Source organism: Platalea leucorodia (genome assembly GCF_965183815.1).
Source record: "Platalea leucorodia genome assembly, chromosome: 5".
Lineage (NCBI taxonomy): Eukaryota > Metazoa > Chordata > Aves > Pelecaniformes > Threskiornithidae > Platalea > Platalea leucorodia.
In genome coordinates, this window is record NC_138827.1 from 96,551,741 (window position 1) to 96,570,468 (window position 18,728).

General features: G+C 34.4%; 1 protein-coding gene across 1 annotated transcript in view; it reads right to left on the reverse strand.

Annotated features, from left to right (window-relative positions):
- LRP1B (LDL receptor related protein 1B) overlaps positions 1 to 18,728 on the reverse strand; it is a gene marked incomplete at both ends in the record, with an annotated part of 755,097 nt that overhangs the window by 121,932 nt on the left and 614,437 nt on the right. The window contains 9 exons of the mRNA XM_082312062.1: positions 323 to 510; positions 1,653 to 1,793; positions 4,884 to 5,006; positions 5,983 to 6,111; positions 8,784 to 8,903; positions 10,661 to 10,783; positions 14,641 to 14,790; positions 14,989 to 15,102; positions 16,120 to 16,239. Coding sequence (XP_082168188.1) covers positions 323 to 510; positions 1,653 to 1,793; positions 4,884 to 5,006; positions 5,983 to 6,111; positions 8,784 to 8,903; positions 10,661 to 10,783; positions 14,641 to 14,790; positions 14,989 to 15,102; positions 16,120 to 16,239 — 1,208 coding nt within the window. The remainder of the gene's footprint in view (positions 1 to 322; positions 511 to 1,652; positions 1,794 to 4,883; positions 5,007 to 5,982; positions 6,112 to 8,783; positions 8,904 to 10,660; positions 10,784 to 14,640; positions 14,791 to 14,988; positions 15,103 to 16,119; positions 16,240 to 18,728) is intronic.

Below are 18,728 nucleotides of genomic sequence, written 5' to 3' on the forward strand. Positions count from 1 at the left end.
TCCTGTTATTCACTCCAATGTGTTTCCCTTTTTCACAACTGATTTTCAGTGCTCTGCATACATCAGTATGTTTTGTTGTATTTAAAGCATTGTATGTCCTTTTCCATAGGTTTAAAGTATGTACTGTACCAGGTTTTTTATACAATTGGCAATTGTTTACTTACTGGAAATAAAAATGTGAATGTTCTTACTATGGTAGGTAAGCTACTTCATTACAAGGAAGTACAACACATTGGAGTTTTATTATAATCACGCAGTTTTTAAGAAACAGTTAAGAATTAAGAATCTGCATTATATTACACCACATTTTGTTATTATTCACCTTGTATCCAACAGGAAGATCCTGACAATCTTGAGAACAGCCACTAACTTTCTTACTGAGGCATTCATTAATGTGGCAGCTTTTCTCATCAGATCCATCACTACAATCTTCTTTGTTATCACAAACATCACTTTGAGGAATACACTTGCCATTTTTGCACATAAAAAAAGAGCTGTTACATGACTGCTCTGGAAAACAAAAAAGAGAACACAACTTTGTGTAGTCTATTAGTATTTGGAATGAATATTCTCATGGACCAGCTGCAATGTGTGCATGTGAGATGGAACAATTGTGTAAAAATTGAATATTCATTTTATATTGACAGTATTATAATACCTTTTTACATTTCAGTGTCTTTAAAGGTTTATTCCTCTCCTGGAAAATGTATGAAGACTTCAACTTATTATTCCCTCCTACACATTTGTTTTCATTTAATTGAGAATCCTCTACATTATCTCTGCACAAAATATAGTTCTATAGTTTGCAAAACTTAAAAAGCAGGGCTTCTCTCCTCTGGATGCTCAGGTGTTTAGTAACATGACTGACTGAATTCCGGGGCATTCCTTCTCTGAGGACATGCATACATGCTTTTTTTTCCTGTTTGGTAAACCTTAGAATACATTGGCTCAGCTGCATTCAGGTTCTTCAAATCAGAATCAGAACACTTATATTTAAAGCAGGTATGTTGCCTTACCTTAAAGCAAAAGAGTGATTTCCATTAAAACTGGTATAAAGGACTGGACTACTGTAGAATAAAGTCATAAGATCTAGACAAAAGAATTGGTCTTTCAAAAAGCCACAGAACAGGACATGATATACACACCAGGATTCATATTCCCCTCACAAACCAGTCAGACCTCAGCAAACTTATGCCAGTAGAAAATATCAATAAAAGAAATCACATTTGATCGGTAATTTACTAATAAAAACAGACCAGTGTTTAATATAGGAAGAACAACCTAACATCCCCTTTTGTATAATCTACTTCTGTGTGATTGAGTATAATAAATATATTACATATTTTTAGGGCAAGCTCTAAACTTTGACAATAATTACATTAATATCATTGTATTTTAGTACTAATAGAATTTATGCATTAATGAACTAGCAGCCATCTTATGCCATAGAAACTGATGGCTTGAACTTTGTGAGCTGAGGTTTTGGACGCTGAGGACTGACAACACATTATTCTTGAAAGACCTAAGGAACAGCACTATGAAAGCACTAGAGATTCAAGCTACGAGGTTTTATATCTGCCTATCTACAATCCTAAACCATTGCTTTCCAAAAAGAAAGGTCACACATGTTATTCAAAAAATTAAATACGAACCTGAACTTTTGCATTTTATGTTTATAGGTGCTTCATCAGAATGGTCTGGGCAGTCAAAATCACCATCACATTGCCACTGGGAATTTAACAGGCATCTTCCATCAGCACAAGTGAACTCTCCAGGACGACAGTGACGATACCCTAGAAATACAGCAATCAATTACTTCATACTTTGCTTCATACTTTCAACATAAAATTTTGCATGTACAAGGCAATGTAAGTAAAAGTATTTTTTGTTCCATAAAGAGACACAAAGCATTATATGCTTGTACACTAGTGTCTACAAAGAGAGAAATCCAATGTCTCATGCAGCACAGTATAGTCACAAAACAATTCCTACAGATGTAAAACATATTTATGCAGCTCTTAATCATAAATATGTTTTATTCTAGGTGTAATTTAACTTTTTGCTATTATTATGAAATAGCATTCTAACAGATATTTTAGAAATTACTATACCCAACAAATATTTTTGTGATATGCTTTCTACTATATGCTTTCCCATTAAAACATGTAGAACACTGATCATTTTAACCACACTAAACATGCATTTTCTAAGATGGCCACAAAATCAATATCTATAAAATGTATACATTTTCAAAGTTAAAGTGGATCAGAAATCACATGTTTAAAATCTTGGTGAATTGGGCGGTGTATTTGTACAACCTGACAACACCCTGAAAACTCTGTTTTGGAATTTGATTCCTACTCTCTAATAGTTCCTTTTCTCATAAAATAATGTAACCCTTTCCTAAAATTACACTATAACGAGTTTACCATACTAGTCACACACTAACATGTGTATTTGATTACTAGCTAACAGAAAATTGCATTAGAGCAGTGCAACATGTAACAAATGTTGCTGTAGATGTCAGTTTACTCAGCAGAAATTAAATAGAGTCAGTGCCTAAAGGGCTGTCCATACTACGACTAGACCAGGAGTTTGTTCATCCTCTGCTTTTGTTGCTGTTTCCTCCTGTTTCTTTCCAAGTCTTTCAGACTATCACTATTTATTTGTCAGTATTTTAAGGGACCATGCATGTATATGATGCTATGGAAAACAAATGAAATACACCAGCAAGAAATTATAAGCATGTAGAAAAAATGCACCTATTTCCAAAGTTTGTGACTGTTTAGTTCTAAATACTTATTTAGGAATTGAAGACTGCTTCCAAGTAAAATTTGATCAGAAAGGTTGTCCCACTCGCCCCACCATTCAACTTAATCATATAGTGCTATATAGAGGACCAAACCCATAACGAGTCACTTTCTATAAAGGGTTCTGGCAACGCAAACTATTAGTAACGGAGGAACTGTACAGTTTCATTATTGTGTGGGTCCGCTCTCACAGCCTCCTTTTGGCAAAATGGCCTGGCTAACCCCAGCTGTTAAGATAGCAACGTGAGTATAACAGCGCGTGCTTTGAACCTGGCAGGATGGGTACACCAAGTGGAGTTGCATATCTGACCTCATGGAGAGCTACAGCCCTCTGTGGACTAGTGGGCACGTGTGCTTGTACCCCCGTGTCCCGGGCTGGGGCAGAAGGTGCACGTAACTCTGCTCCGTGTGTGTCTGTGTGTTCAGAACTTTTTGGGACTAGTTATAAAGTGGTGTTTAAAAATGCGTAAGATACATCAACATTTTGCAGGTGTGATTTACCCATTGCGTTGCTGCTATTGATATTGAATGTATAGTTCACAATTTCCAATTAGTTATCCATCATTAATTAATCAATTACCTGCTTTGATCCTGATCTGGTTTAAACTACGTGAACAGGAAAGCAGTTTTTCACTACAACAGCTTATTGTTGCAAACTGCTCCTTTCAAAACACCATGTAGTTTATGTTAGTGAAAAGCAAATGGAGTTTGCTAGAAAAGGTGTATTTGTTCCCTTCTTCAAGGATCTAGAAGTCTACGCTGGCAAGCAGTGTGGCGCAGTAAGGGAGGAGCAGTAGAATGAAACAGCTGGTAAGGAGAACCCAAAATCCACACTAGATGCATTTCAGGATTTTACTTTACACACTCTCTCTTCTGCTCTTGGCGACTTCATGCCCGCTACTGGCTGAAGTATATTAGCTGGTCCAGCTTCAGAGGTTTTTTGTGTTTTTCCTATCAGTTTACTTGCTTCGACACTGTTCCATGCGAGGCAAAACACAGTATGTGGGAGTGAGTGGGAGACTGGCTTCAAAGGTGCTCTCCTGGTCTGACCTATCTAATGTTGACGTGGCAGGAATGGCTGTTGCCTCTTAAGTACCAGCCTGCTTCTGGTGAGCAGAGAGAGAAAAAGGACAATTTGGTGACTTCCCAGTTCATCACAGGAACAGATTTTTTCCATGTCGTATACAATTCTAAGTGATGTGGATGAAATCTGTTCTTTATATGACCAGCAAACAAATAAGTTCTTATTTGCTACATGATATTCTTTTCCTACAATGTTCCATTACATGTTTGACTCAAACTTTACATGAAAAATTTTACTAAATGCAAATACCAAACATACTTTTTCTTACAATCTTTGGATGTCTACTTGCATCATTTATGCACATACACTCTTGAGGTGGTGTGTACAATAGAAATGCCTAAAATACATAGCTAGCTATCTTCTGCTGTGGTTCTCATCTCTTGAGAACATTTAATAGAGTAAATAAGCAATACAGATTTTAACTGCACAAAATCAGGCATGATAATCAATAACTTGCCTTTTTGGACAGAATAGCTGCTCTGTATTTTCCATTAATATTATTTAGATAGATGGATGTTTCTGAGTATGGCCTAGATATACTGTACAGACATTCAGATAATATAAGAAACCTTAAATTCATATGAATGGTGAAAATTAAACATTCATATATGTCTTTAGTTGATATCATTTAACTTCAGCGATAATCATAACAGAGATGTTTCATTATGTGATAGAAAAAATGTGTATAGAGACAAAGAGATACATAATGAACAAGAAGTTATAGACTGTACATTTTTAAATTCTGTTAAATGTTATTAGCAATCAACTGTAAGTCACAACTATAGCAAATAATTTGTCACTGTAGCTCCAGCTCTGAGTTAACACCAAGTTGTATTCATTAATGCATAATTTAAAATTCAACATAACAACAATTTTAAAAAGCAAGGAGCTTTCTTTTTCAATAGTGACTTAAAGCAACAGACCTTGCAGAAGGCCTTAGAGTTAACAGTCTGAAATTTTTCTGTTTACTCTACTTTTGTTATACTTGCCACATTCCAGAGATTCATCTGATCCATCTCCACAGTCATCATCATGGTCACATACAAACTGTTTGGGAATGCAGACTTTGTTATGGCACATGAACGCATTCTCATCACAAGTGTTATTAGGAGCTAAGGAAAATACAGTACAGAAAAAGAAATGAAATCGAGAACAGTAAGATATCCAGCCGTTTTCTTATAGAAAGATGAAATGGGAAGTAGTTAGTCTGAGTGGATTCAATGGAAACAACCATAACTTTTGAGTCATACAAAAAGCACCACACAATTCAATAGCAGGAAAAGCTAATCATTATCACAAAGATAGCTAAAGAAGCAAGGATAGCTAAAATCTCATGTAATCCAAGACAGAAAGGCTTCAGAAGTTGATGATGTCTACAACTAACCTAAGCCTCTGAGGAAAAGAACATTTGGAAAGTAGAGATGTCCTTCTGATTTTACTCTGCTCCTGAACTCTGCTCTTTAAAATATGTAAATACTCAAAATATAACTCAGCCCAGAAACGGTGACAGAATATGCTTTCAGTGGAGAGAACGTATTTTAATATTTTTAACGTATACCATTTTTATATACATTAATAAAGCAAACCCCCTAATGAAACTACTACTGAACTCCTGGCACTTTTAATAGAAATGTATCTCAGAAGACTGGAAGTAGTAGTTTATAGGGCAAGAAATGTCAAGATCTGAACAATTAGCCAGAATAAATGGGAGACAGAACTGTATCTCCTTTTCTGATGCACAACCTGCCTGACACGCAGCAGCATTTTCTTCAGGAAGAGGAATAAAAACGCATTGTCAATAATGTGCTAATTTTCATTAGTAAACATGTTGTATAATGTCTATGATGTGACACACATACTGATCATCAGCTGGTGTGCCTCTATATATTAACAAAACCTGAAGATGTTAGGCTGATTAAAACATTGAAGGATCCTGGTATGTATGCTCACATGTGGTCCATTAATCTTTAGTAACAATCTTGACAGTGCAAGGGTATGATACTACAGACATAAACAGCACCTGGATATTGTAAAGGCAAAAGTACCAAGAAAAAAAAAATACTATACACTTTTAACATGCAAACATACCACAGCCTGCTGTCGACAGTTCGTCACTTCCATTAGGACAGTCTCTTTCACCGTCGCAAAGCCAGTGTTGGGGAACACAGGCATGGGAGCCTAAACAACTGAATGTATCTGCTGCACAGGTCACTGAACCTGAAAAAACATTATATGTGAGTCCTGAACATGTTCTAACTGATTTTTTTTTTTTTTTTTTTTTTATGGGTAAAGACTGGGTAAGGGTTTTTTATTTTAAAATGAAGCTAAGAGAAGATTTTGTTCTGCACAGTATGATAAAAATATTGGCTAAGACTGTATTTTACAGTAAAATTTTGACAACCTACTGTTTCTTCCATTCTTTCCATTTAGTCAGTCTCTTAATTTTCTGCAGGGAAATTTAATTTACCATCCTTCATGAAAACTATCCAACAGAATAACTTTTCAAACCGGTTTTGGTCTTTATGTTTGACTGCATGTTTGGACTGACCGAACAAAGGAACTCATCTTGTAAACCGCATAATCCTCACATCGCTATACTCTATGGCAGGAGGCTAAAGGTATTCAAAACTTGCATGAGTCAGCCCCATGTAGAAGACAACGATGTGCACCAAGTACAATAGCAGTGGGAGTAAGAAAATCTCTGGCAGTTCCAATGCAAGTAACTCAACATGTTTATTTGGCTAATATTTTTTTTTTTAACAGTCTTTTCTCAGATAAGAATATTATATCCTAGGATTAATTTTACTCTGTTTGGAAGTAAACTTTTGTGCAATCCATCACTTAATGTATTCTCTTTGATAAGTTAAATATACTTCACTAAAAAGAAGACAGTGTATTTTGTGCTAATTTTAATAGGAAATTAATAAAATAGTAAAACAAATTTAAAAATTTGATTTTTTGTACTATTTATGCAAGAGAGACTACTTTTGTTTACTTATACTCAATTGCCATTTTTTGATACTTCTGAAGTTAAACTTCCTATTAAATAAATATTGATTTTGTAAGACTGAAAAAATCTAAAGTCATCTTGATCTCTCTTTTCTTCTTGCAGTTCAGATCTGCCTCCTGTTCCTAAGGACATATACAGCCTTAACTCTCCCCTCTTCAAAACTGGTGTGGATTTTTCCCTCTTCAAGAGATGGCTTACAATTTTATTGGTGGGCTTTCTTCTAATAAGAGATCTACAATGTATTTCAAGTCAAGATATCAAAAGAAGTAATTCTGAACAACCTCAAAAGAAAAAAAAAAAAAAAAACACGAAAAGGTATGTTGTAGTGACACTTTGCAACTTGCTGGCCTTTTTTTTCCCCTCCCTTTTTCTATTTTTTGCTCTAAGTTTCCTATTACGCTTCAGGCCTTGATGCTTCTTAGGGTTTCAGGTTGTTCTATAGTAGTCCCAGACGAGGTACTTGTCTTCTCATTTCACACCTTTTCCTTTTCCTAGGGGAGAGAGGCAGAGAGAAATCTTCCCTTTCAAACAGACATTGCCTCCAACTCCCCAGTCCTCAGCATGACCTGAATACCATCAAAAAATGTGACATAGATGGATGTCAACTTGAAGTTAATGTAGTAATTCATTCATATTTTGCCACATTGGAACAGTATAATTTCCACCTTCATCCTTTTCATTTGTTGGCATTTCTACATCTGTGTTTGATTAAGAAACTATTTTAACAAACCACAACTCTGAACATAAGCTGAAGAGATTACTGGAAGTGTTAAGTAGACAGAGAAGAAGTTACCACCGTAAAAATATTGTTGATATCACACACAAAATATGGAATAAAATAGTCTTTGTTGAATGGACTATAATTAAGAGGGTTTTTGAAAAGGAACAAATATTTAAGAGTTAAAAGTTGAAATTTTAAAAAGAAAATTTTAAAATGCAGCATAGATAAGGATGGAAACAATGGATAAAATATCATGAAATTGTGACAATATGACGACACAATGTGATTTTCTTTTGAAAAGAATTCACTAACACATTTCCAGTCAACTGAGCCCCAGAACGAAAGTCAAATTTTCAATTCCTTATGCAATTTGAAGGGTTTGGGAATTTGAGAGGTATATTATGCTATAATGCTTATGACTGTATATATAAAAATTTAAAGGGAATAGAATCATAGAATCATTTAGGTTGGAAAAGACCCTTAAGATCATCTAGTCCAACCGTTAACCCAGCACTGCCAAGTCCACCACTAAACCATGTCCCTAAGCACCACATCTACCCATCTTTTAAATACCTCCAGGGATGGGGACTCCACCACTTCCCTGGGCAGCCTGTGCCATTGCTTGATAACCCTTTTGGTGAAATTTTTTTTCCTAATATCCAACCTAAACCTCCCCTGGTGCAACTTGAGGCCATTTCCTCTTGTCTTATTGCTTGTTACTAGGGAGAAGAGACTGACCCCCACCTCGCTACAGCCTCCTTTCAGGTAGTTGTAGAGAACAGGAGAAAGAGCTGGGGAAGAAAAACAACTTTAGAGTCTTCAGGTACCTACCAGTGAAATGTGAAACTCAAATAGTGATACAGGGGTTTTACCTCAAGGATGGGAATTGGAGAAAAGTTTGGTTCTCCTTTTGCCCATGCTGATGGGCCATTCATATCTTCACTGACAGACTACACACAAATCATATAGTCCCCATAAAAAGGTATTTAGCTGCTGCTTGGAGGGGACTGGGGGAGGATATCCTCTAATACCCTGTCCTTAAAGCACGCGCTCTTTGGAGATGCTGTATTTGTTCCCTTTCCACCACCTTCATGATCACTTGGTCTCTTTCAGTATGTATGATCTGACACAATACAGAACTACGATTATTCTACTTACCGCAAATAGCATCACTCTCATCTAAACCATCTCCACAGTCATCCTCACCATCGCAAGTCCATTGCCTAGAGATGCATTTGTTTGCAGAGCATGCAAACTGGTTCCATGAACAAGATGAATCTAGGAATGACACCAGTCACTGCATTTGTTAGCTTCACAACAGTACTGCGTTCCCTGTATTTTCTAGCATAGCTTAGGAATCCCTACATTGCTCCTTTCTCTCCTCCCAATTTTAGTGTATTAAATAACTCACAGTATAATCCTAATCTTGGCATTCAGGATGTTACCAGTTTGTCTAAGATTTTGCATTCACCAATACTTTAATAAAAATAAATAAATAAATAAACAGTAAAACATTCAAAACGCTTACATTCTAATATTTTTAAACATTTTGCAAGTTGGATGAGGACAAACACTTTAAAAACCTAAGTCTGGTTTGTGTATTTCACATGGATGTTATAACTATAGTGAACTGCTTTATTTTGGTACTAGGGCAGAGGCGGCACAGTTCAACTTTTCCAACACAGCCTTCCTCTTGGTATTGCAGTATTTAATTGCACCTTTGAAAGATTTCATGTTCTTTTCTCTCACAAGAAAAATTGTTGTGTATTTGCATTCTATTGTCCCATTTACACTTTTGTATACATTGAAAATAATGGCATGCTTCTGCATTTCAAAATCACTCTGTACAACCGTTCTAAGTAAGTGCTACTATTATGACCTTTCCTCAAAACTTTAAATCATCTGCTTTTCCCAGACCTCTTTAAGAATAAAATTTATTTTGTTTTAACTGAAAACAACAAATTTTAATATTAACAATAAAAAGAATTTTAGGTAATACAGTCTGAATTTAAAAGTAGAGTGTTGTAACAACTACCTCAAAATGGGTAAGAGCAATAAGTAGGGAAAAAAGAATGTACTAAACCCCCTTCCCTCTCTCCCATAAAAATCGACTAACAGGTTTTACAATATGGCATGTAAGTATGCATGTGTAATAAAACGTGAAAACATAAACACTGAATCAACACAAAACCTTCTGATTTTCATAGTGCACAGCAGTCTCTAATTTTGAAGTTATAAGATATATATATATATATATATGCACACAATGTAAACTGCAAACCAAACATGGAAGCATGCTAATGGAAACTAGGTCATGAAGAGAGCAACACATAACTTTCAGCCATACTAGGAAAATTTGATACTGCTTTTGCTGTTCTGATACAATTTCATTATAGAAATAATCTGTTCAGGTAATCCATACAAATTTAAGTTAAAAGACCAGCTCTCACTATGAGCAAAACCAACCTGCATTGCTTCTCAATTAGATAGTGTTTAAGAATCCTAAAAGATCTGAGACAGAATGGACCCTTAACTTGGTTCACAGTTTCTGCTGTATTTTGTTCACATTACTTTTGTTGTTACTTTAAATAATTATATCTCTATGGCCTCTCATGGAAAGAAATGTCTATTTTTATGTCATAAAGGTCTATTTTGGTTACTTCCTATTGTTGTTACTTCCTACTGTCACACAACATTGATATGAATTGATTATATTTATAAAACTGTCCTAATGAGGAATTATGAAGAATTAGTGAAATTGTTATATATTAAAGCAATAGAAAGTCTGTACACAAATATACCTTTAGGACAAAAAAAAAAAAAAAAAAAAAATTTGATAGGGCTTTCATTCTGGCATGATATAGGGTTTAAAATATTGGCAGTGTGAAGCATTAGAGACTTGAGTCTGAAAATGTAGTATTAAAGACCTTTTTATATAGCTCTAGATTCAATCTTTGAGACATAAATGCACAATTTTTTTCTGTTTTCAAAGTGCATTACTGATTATAGAAATACAAATAAGATAAAACGCTCACCACAGTGCAATTCATCTACTCCATCCTCACAGTCTTTCTGCCCATCACAAAGCCAGGTGGTCAGAATACATCTTCCACTAGGACAACCAAAATAATTTTCTTCACATGTGGGTTTGTTTTGAACTGTGATAAAATAAAGAATGTAATGTAAAATGGTCTCTACTAGTATGATTAGGAGTCTAATACATTTCTGCTAAATTTCTGAATTCTAATGGACAACAAAGCGTTTATGTCTAAAAATGCAAAGAAAAATACTATTTATATTATTTAATTGTGTTCATCACACAAATTAGAAAATAGTGATAGCTAAGTCGTTTAGGGAGCTTAAATACTTCATTTATTTAGAGAAGAATCAGAGCACAGCTTCAATCTGAATTAAAAGGACCTATAGAGAAAAGTAGTTCAGTTTACGGGTTTTGAGCTCAGAAAGATCAACCTTGATGTTTTACACCAGCTGAAGAAATTGCCCTTCTGGTCTATCTGCCAGCATCTACAAGATAACCTAATTGTGGCAGTATTTTCGTCACGTTCACTAGGATACGCTACAAATCTGATGCATGCACCGACTAACTGGAGTTATAGCACTGATGCTGGAGCCAGATTTAGACTTTGTCACAAATGAAAAAGTTCTTCTTCCTTGCCTTTCTTCTTTGTAGAGTGTGAAAGTAATTTAAGATTTTGCTTTTATGAATGCTTAGAAAACAGACGTGAGGAAAGAAAACATACCATATATTTAGTTTCATGACATAAGCACAAATATTTGTCTAACGAGTGGCACAGGGTATTTTCAAAATCTCAAGCAAGGTCTTTGCCTGGGAAAACCCAGGCGCGATACATGCTAGTTCCAAGCACTGGAGATCACTGAAGCTCTCTGCCAAGGCTTCTATTACTCCTTTAATGTACTGGGGATACCGACACTGGTTCTGTCCACCCCCCACCCCCCCTTAAAAAGAAAAGTTAAAGTTATCATATTTATGGCTTCTACAGCTGTTTGAACAGAAAAAAGAATAAAGAAAGAAGTGGGGTGTCTATGATGACTGGTTAGATATTAAAGATTGTCTAAGTATAGCCAGCCCTAAATTAATATTTTGCCTTAATTTTCTGTAAGAATGACAACAAAGACTGTTAATGGGAATTATCATAGTCATAATAGAAACAACGCTCAAAAACTTAATGTTCCAAAGTTGGTCAGTTTTAATGAAATGGCAAAGGAAATCACAGGTACGTTGAATTGGAATGGTATCGCTTCCAAGTAAAGGAAGGAATGATCCAGGCAATTAGTCAAACATTAAAATGATGGAACTTTTTGGCATACATTTAAAAGACAGAATAAAGTAATACAAATAAATGGATGATGGAATAAAATGCAACATTAGTTTACTTATGCAACATTAGTTTACTGAAGCTATAGCACACTGCCCTCAAAATCTTCTTTGATGTGGAAAAAAACCCCAATAGACAAAGGAAATACAGTAAAACTAAGCTATTTTGAGCTCAGTGAAGCATTATATATAGCAAATTCTAAAGAATTATTAGATAATCTGGAGAATATGTAGATTAGAATAAAAACTGTAATTTAATATGCATCTGGCTTATAGGGAGGAGGAAAGTTCTTAATGTAAGATTGATTGACATTAGTGCTGAAGTTCTAGGTTCCTTCTGGATCCTGGTTATATTTTCATCAATAAAGTTGGCACAAAATATATGAGAATTCTAACAGAAGCTTTTGGTGACACAATGGGCTCATCACACAGAAAACCAGAATATTAAATGGGAATAATCAGATGATGTTAATTATTAGTCTATCAAAAATTGGATGGTAATTAACAACATAAAATCAAAAGTTTTATTTTTACTAATTAACAACATTTATTAATTAGTAAATATTTATTTTTACTAAATAATAATTTTTAGAAGAAAGAGAGGTATTAGTCACAGGAAGACAATTACAATCTTGCATGAGTCAATTATGAAGACAAACATAAACAAAAATTTAAAATGTATTTTCACTGATACAAGGCAAAAGTAAGACTTCATCTGATATACTGCATACTGGTCTGGTATATTCAAGAGAGATGCAGGCTGAGATGACTAAGATGACACAGACAGATATCCCTATCTTGAAAGGAGGAATTCTAAAATGCCTCGGCTTATTCGCCATTGCAAGTAAAGAGTAAGGACGTGATTACTGAAGGATTACTAGGTCCTTCTCAGCATAAGAGCAGCTATAAACTGGAATATGTGTAGACTAGAAATTAAAAGACTGAATGAGGTTCTGGAAGATGATAGTAATAGGAATACTATGAGCAAAAAACACTACTGATTTTTAATTCTACAGATTTTTGTACAAAAGCTCTAGGTACAGGAGAGGAGATACAGGCTTGACATCCCTGGAATTTTTTTTGCTAGTGGACTGTCTTCGGTTTGACCAGAATTTCACAGGATGGATCTAATCCTACAAATATGTATCAATAAACCTGTGTTTATTAAAGTATTCTCATTCTAAATACAGTTTATCACTTATTTATTTACAGGTATGTTTACATATTGTACTTAATATTCTCAAACTTTAATGAGGGGTTCTGAATAATAAAGGAGCAAACACATAAATGCCATCCTTCATTAGGGAATAATTTAATATTGTGAATAATTCATTGGTTAACATTAAATATGGCATTAAATGTCTCAACGATTGGGGTTAGAAATGTATAATCCCTAAAAAATCCTATAACCCCAAACAAATCAGAAAATAATTATTTATTCATAATACAGCTAGATATATATACTCATTTATCATTAAGAATTTGATTTTATGCAACACTTCAGAATTTAGGGTAACCCAAATAACCTATGAAATAATAGAAAGCAGATGCTAAAACAATGATTATGAGATAATGACCATTTCTCAAGACTGCAGAAGAGACTTGCCCAAAAGCACTATACTCCTGCATGAGGGATCTTTCCCTCCATTGCTACTAGATAGCTCAGAGGGCAAAACTATTTAAACATTAAAAACTTTATGTTAACTTCTGAAGTTCACTAACACTCCAGTCATTCTGATAAAAATTGCATCATAAAGTCTCATGAAATTAGAGGCTTTCCTTCAAATTTATATATGCATATATCTTGAAAACGTATGTTTCTAACATGCTAGTCTTCTGCCTTCTCACGAAAAACTGTCAGATGAGAAGACTTGCAAATGTCAAGTAAGTTTGCTTCTTGTTTCTTCCATGTAAGATATTTACCTCAGTTCTTGTTGTTATTGGTTCTTTGCCCATCTCTATTTTAATAAGTTTTTCATATGATTCATTTTCTAAGACACTAAGTTTATGATTTTTTTTTTTTTTTTTCCCCTACATGTCATAAGGGTGTAATGTCTTTCCCATAGGAGAGCAGAAAAAGACAGGGAAAACCTAGAAAAGTAACACAATCTCCAGCTGTAAATACCTCTTCCTTTTCTGGAAGCCTACAAACTCAACCCTAGGACTGGGACTCAAGTATACCATGATCCCTTTGTGCTGGCTGAAGACCAGAACAAGCCTACCCCAAGTACCTTAAAAAAATAAATGAGAAAGTTAAAGTAAATAAGAAAAGAAATACCATCCACTAAAGCAGTAGGTAATAAAAGTTCCTGAGTGATTGTGCTGAAGCTTGATGAGCTTGACTTTTTAATGACTGATATTTTACTTAAATAAAAATGATTAATGACAGACCTAACCTTGAGGAAATAGAAAGCCAGACATTAGTTTTCTTCAGAGAAATGCATTAGTAATTTGTAATAATTTGCCTAATCTAATGAAACACAAAATAAAGACTGGCAAAAAAAACTGCATTCAGCATTATATCAATGTCTGCATTAAATAAAACAGTATTGACTGAATAAACAGTTTGCAACACAATTAGAAAAAAGAACCAGAAATATAGGAATATATTTTTCAAAAAAAGTAGATTAATTTTTTCTTTATCTTTTTCACAGTTACCTGGGCATTTTAGTTCATCTGTATAATCTCCACAGTCATTAGATCCATCACATATCCATTCTGGCAGTATACAAAGTGAAGTTGAATTACAGCTAATAAATCCCGAAGATTTTATTCCAAGTTTATAGAAGTAAGCACAGTTTGTATTATCTGGAAAGAGACAGTAAATTACATCATCACACCTAATATAGATTGAGAGCCTTATAGTTTGGTTTTCAGGTTTAGCTTAAGTTTGCACAGACCATGCAGCTGGTATCCAGCTAGTAATGACTATGAATTAACTGCTATATAACAAGGAATAATCATGGAACAGATGCTACGATGAAGCACAGACAAACAGGAACTTACTACAGTTCTTTTCATCTGAAGCATCTGCACAATCAATGATCTGGTTGCATTGTGCTGATTTTCCAATGCAAATCCCATCTGCACAATGGAATTCTGTTGAAGCACACGTTGAATCTGTAACATATGGTTATAAAAGATGTAAATTTGTGTACTAAATCAGACTCTTCAGATGCATATTATATGTATCATGTTTAATCCTTCTACCTTTTAGGATGAGGCATTCAGAACACGCTGTACCTTCCATAGCTAAAAATTCAGTAGAAATATAAAGTCTCATAAACTTGAAAGCATAAGTTTCTAACTTTTAAATTTATTTTTGAGTCTAAAAGTCTCTCTCTAGGTAATTCAACTCAATTTGAGATAACCACCACGTGAGGAAGGAAGAAGCACTTTCAGGACCATCTATGAATCTCTCAAGGTTTCTTTCACATAACACCAGGTTGGGGTTTTTGCGTGTATGCTTTTCTCTCTACTGATATTCAGCTAAATGATTAAAAAAACATGCACTGCTTTCAAAAAAATGCTAGTTACTACAGCTACGTAGGTTTTAGCTATATTTTGTGGAATAATTTCCCCTCCAATCTTTCTGAATTGTAACTAAGGATTTGTGTTGTCTGCTAGCTAGTCTTTATTCATCAGCTGATGCACAGATATAAATATTCATGTTTTAAGACATACAAAGAAAAACAATTCTGATATAAAAAGGAGAACAATTCTGGTAAGTTTTGCAAAGGACATAGACATCGCCATGCATGAAATAGAACACTAGCTACTTCAAAGAAAAAACAGTGCAGCAGATGGATGCAGAGAAGAAATTGTCCATCTTTCAACCTTTCAATTTATTACTTCACAGAAGAAGCAGCAACTGTATTTTCTGAGTTTTCCATAGCCAAAACCACTCCCCTTCTAGAGAACTGTAGGTGTAAACCAAAATCAGTCTTCATATCAACCCCAACGTATGCTCTCTTGAACATACCAGTGTGCACCTGCTTGTTTTTGAATTCTAACAAAACAAATTCCAGCACCTGTAATTCCAATAAAGTTATATGCATTTTCTAGGTACTTCTATTTACAAACTAAGTATTTACAGAGTAATATTCTGAAATCACCTTGGAAGTAACTGTCATTTACCTTTACAGTCAAATTCATCAGAATTGTCACCACAGTCATTTGCACCATCACATACTTTGTTATGTGAAACACAGCGACGATTAGAACATGGCTTGAAACCCTTCCGACAGCCTCTGTTTTCTGGAAAGTTGAGTACAAGCGCATAATTTCATTTAGACACTTGATATATAATAAAAATAGCCCTACATTAAAACCAGACAAATGATCCAGAAAAAAACATTTTAAATGAAAATGCATTTGAAGCTACAGGAAAAACTTCAGAAATTTTTCATTTATTGTCCAGCAGAACTTGGACCGATAAACAGATAAAGAATAATAAACTAAAGCACGACGAGAAAGAACGAAAGAAGGACAAAAAATTAAAAAGGAAAGCCTAATTCCCAGTTTTCATTATCTCGTGGTATAAAAAGCTTACGTGCTTTAAATGCATTTGTTTAGACACACCTTTGTCAGGCTTGTGACAATGTTTGCATATAGCATCAGTAATTCTATCATACAGAATGAAACATACCAAATTTGCCCTAAATCAAATTAGGAATAAATGGAGAGTAAAATAAAAAAAAATATTAGCAGAAAAGTTTCTGGATTTCTGAATACCAATACTGCAAGTGTTCCACTCCAGCAGGTACGCTGTTGAAGGACGTATGAATTTTACGTATGTTAATATGCTTGAAAATTCAGGAATTATTTTCTAAAGCCCTAACCATTGTAGAAGTCATACCACAATAATAAATAAATAAATAACTTTCATTGGATTAGTTAATCAATGAGCCCAGCATCCTGTACTTTATCAGATTCAGAAAACAACATACTGTATATGACCTAGTGCATGGCAGAACCACAGTTCTTCCTGCTTTTTCCAATGTGTAGCAAAAAGTTCAGTATGGTTGATTTAAATCAGGCAAAACGTACACTGTCATACTACAAATTAATATAATGTCCTTCATAAAATTACATGGCCAATCCATGGAAAGACAAACTGTTGGATCTTGCATTTATATCTTTTCAGTATTGTAGAACAAAGTATAAAATAGTTTTAGCAGCTCAGTAAACTTCAAACCTATAGTGACATATAAGACAACATCTCTGGCATGACAAGAAGGAGTATTTTGAGATTCCTCACCAACTACAACTTTCTTATTTATTCACAGATGACTTGCTCTCTATCCCCTCATTCTACTCTCCTCTCCTAACAAAGTAAAAGAAACTATGAAATCTTAATCATTCTTTGATGAACTGTGAATGAAATAAATGACTAAAATTAATAGTAGAGATAAAGAGGTTTAATCAATATAAAAATATAGCTGATTGTTTTTTTTCGTAGTGGTGTCTTTTTTTTTTTTAATTACTTCTTATGTCTAGGCAAGATTCATACATAAATACAAATATGTCAACACATACTCAATAAGGAAACCTAAGAAGGAATTCACAGACATAAGTCATTTACTTTTCAGTGATTTGAAGCTGTCCCTTGTAATTCAAGGGCCTTTCCCCCCCTCGTAACTGGAAGTGTTCTGCATATTCCAGATTCTTATTTCCTTGTCTGATGTGTCATCTTTTTTTTCAGATTCAAACAAACCAACCTCCTTCATTATCTACATGTAGATGATCTGATCAAATGTTGTTGTTAGTTTTACATGACATGATCAAAGCAATTATCACATAGAAGTCTGAAAGTTAATGGGGCACAAACTGAAGATGAAAGAAGAAAAAAAAAAATAGTATCTGTTGCTATACTCAGATGGTTGGTGTTAATTTTTGTAAGGAAGAAGAAAAAAGAAGAAATCGATTCTGTTTCTTTTTTCCAGTATCAACCTTGGCTATTATTCCAGTATAAACCTTGGAGTTAGACTCAATGATCCTTATGGGACCCTTCCAGCTTGAGATATTCTATGATTCTATTAAAATGGCAGAAGTGGACTTCAGGAATTAAAGCAGACATTTTCATAAAATTATAGAAGTGGCAGGTATAAACATAATGGGTAGGTTTGAACTGACATGACATTGTTCATATGGGAAACAGAAGAGATGCAAAGGCTGTGATATGAATATACAAAACAAGATAAAGGCCAAGAGTTACAGGAACACAGGTAACAAGGAGATTTCACTTAACATGCAGGATACAGGAATTCACTAAGGTGACTCAGTGGTTTAGGAAAATTATTTCAACAGTAGTGTTTTAGACACTGCAGCAGGTAAACTCAGTTGGACACAAAAAACCTGGAAGCGATTCAGTTAGTGATTATTAGGCGGGGGGTGGGGTGGGGTGGGGGTGGCGGGAAGAGAAAGATACAGTCCCTTGGGAAAAATATGAAAGTAAAGAGTAGAATCCCTTGCATCTAACTTGTTGCAAGACGCAGACTGATTGGTGGGAAGAATAATGATATTATAAACAGAAAACAGAGTGTAAAAATTTCTATTACACACCCATTTTTGTATTTTATAATACTTCTATTTTGGTGTTTTCTATTCACAATCACAGAAAATTTTATTAAATATGGAAAGCTAAATCAAAATTGCTAAATTAAAGCTGAAAATATTCAATTTTTCATCTTTGAAAAAGCAGCTAGCTGCTGTTTTCCTTATTTTTGGTTTAGAGACAGAAATAT